A 2,228-nucleotide genomic window follows, 5' to 3' on the forward strand; every position below is an offset into this window, starting at 1 on the left:
AAAGGAGAAACTAGGTTAAAATGAATGGCCAGAGAAGTCACCAATGTGAAAAGAAATGGAGAATACATGCAGCTTTTTTGGTGGTAGTGGAGACAGTGAGAAGAGAAGGGCAAGATAGATTCTAGTCACAGATCATTGAAGGGATAGACAGCACTCCAGAAGCCATCAGCCTACAAGCTCTGTCTGAATAAGTATCCCATCGCCCACCTAGCCCCTGCCTGAAGGCCTCCAGTGAGAGCAACCAATAATTTCTTAAAGCAGACCATTCCATTCGGGGACTGTGCTCATTACTAGGATGTTTGGCCTCCGCCAAGCCTTAATTCATCTCTTTGCAAATTTATTCTTCATGTAAACAAAAGCAAAGCAGCACAAAAAGGCATTTTTCCCCCTGTGGAGTCAAGGACACCCAGATACCAGGTCATGGAATGTTGGCATTGACTGTTTTATTTGTCTGTCATCCACAATTCTCAAGGTATAGGCGAGCTCCCCACTGCATACAGTCTGTGGGCATTGGCCTAAAAGAGGCAGGCAGCCAGGACAAACTCACACCCATTGTCTAAGTGAGCAGAAGGGAGAGAGAATGGCATGATGATGTTTATTCAGTACTCTCGGCCTCAGGTGTTCTGAGTTGGAGCTGACAAGGCAACATCCTCTCTCCCCTGCTACAGGCCTCATGAAATACCACTAACCTCATTCATTAGGGGTTTTCCACCAGTATATGTGAGTACTCATTCCTTTCCCAGGAGCTTGAATATGTAACTTTCTTAAAACCAGGGTGAGGGCCCTATGTATTCAGGGAATCACCTTAGAAGCAGATTTTCTTGTGTAATTTTTTTTTTTGCTCTGTTTTTGCTTTGGCAGTACTCTAACATAGATGATTGTGAGAAGTCGGCAGCTTTCTTGTTAGTGCTGTCTCTTTCTTTAAAAAATCACCTTGTTGTTAAGCTAGGTAAGACCCAAATTAGGAAGGTTTGCTTCCCTGGGGAGGTGTCTATTCTAGGACAGACACTAAGAGTGTTTAAGGAACCATAAATCACAATGAAAGAAAAAGTTGTCAAGTGCTTTTATTAGTTATAGAATCTGACCAAGGCTGCCTCTTATAATCCCCCTCTTCAATCCTCTAAAATATCTTTTAACCTATATTAAAAAATTATACCTACAAGCAGTGTATGCCACTTACAATATGCCTTTTCTTATAGAGTTATCAGTCATCTACTCAAGGACAGCTCCAATGTAAAGTACTGTACAGAGTGCATTGTAAAGACACAGATTTGCTGGGAGTGTTAAACAATCCCAGCCTCTTTCTTCAGCAGCGGATCCTTCTCATTGTTTGCTGGGAAGAACGCAGCCTTCTCCTTATGGAAAGAAACATCCAGTGCATTGCGATTTACCACCTTCCCAGGGCAGCTTTCAATCGGTTTGTATTCTTTGTATCTCCTGCAAGTAATGTTTGCAAAAGTTACTCAGAAAAGACCTTCACTGATAAAATGTCGCTCTTTCACAAAAAGTCCCTTCCATTCTTTTATTAAATACAACAGGCACTAAATCAAAATAAAGAAATAAAAGAAGGAAAGAGAAAAGTGAATTCTCTTTAGCCTCCATCTAATGCCAGCCAGTTGCTAGGGTGCAGAAAGAACGTCTCTTGTTTAGAGAAAGCTTTCCTCTTTCGCTCTCGGGGTGAGAGAAGTGCATGCACAGTTTTAGATGAATGTAAAAACCTTTTAAGACATTCAGCAAGAAACAGTGGCGGTTTCGTTTCTGAGAGAAGGAAGTAGAGCACAGTGGGCAGAGAACTGGCCTTGAATTCCAATCCTGCCTCGGATGCACCTGCTGGGTGACTGTACAAGCCACTCACCCCATCTTGGCCCCCAGGCAGCTCTCTGAGTTACAGGGAACGGTGATTTACCTCAGTGGAGGGACTTTCCACCCTAAGACTTTTCTATACAAATGAAATCCTAGTTCCAGACCAAAAAACAAGGTTAGTTGTCACTAAAAACCTGAACGACCGATTTCATTGGAGATTTAAAAAAAAATCCCTGGCAATATTAACAGAGTATGTGAGCAATCAGAGCTCGTTAAAATGGAAGGGGGGAGAATGACAGACTGATAGTTGCAAGGTCTCCGAGGTGGCTTAATACCCTCATTTTGCAGCCGAGGAAGCTGGGGCCCCGGGGAGATAAAGCCTTCCTCGGGCAGTGTCTGAGGTGGGCTCTGTGCTCAGATCCCCT

The 2,228-nt window shown here is 43.3% G+C and overlaps 1 protein-coding gene across 1 annotated transcript in view; it reads right to left on the reverse strand.

The window, feature by feature from the left end:
* Positions 1–1,048: 1,048 nt before the first annotated feature.
* The window catches only part of GPNMB (glycoprotein nmb), a 32,184-nt gene continuing 31,004 nt past the window's right edge, over positions 1,049–2,228 (reverse strand). Inside the window, exon 11 of the mRNA XM_069088723.1 lies at positions 1,049–1,437. Coding sequence (XP_068944824.1) covers positions 1,284–1,437 — 154 coding nt within the window. The 3' untranslated portion in view covers positions 1,049–1,283. The remainder of the gene's footprint in view (positions 1,438–2,228) is intronic.

Source organism: Petaurus breviceps, unplaced genomic scaffold (genome assembly GCF_028583685.1).
Source record: "Petaurus breviceps papuanus isolate PSGF00001 unplaced genomic scaffold, PetGlider_PUasm1.0 185, whole genome shotgun sequence".
Taxonomy (NCBI): Eukaryota; Metazoa; Chordata; class Mammalia; order Diprotodontia; family Petauridae; genus Petaurus; species Petaurus breviceps.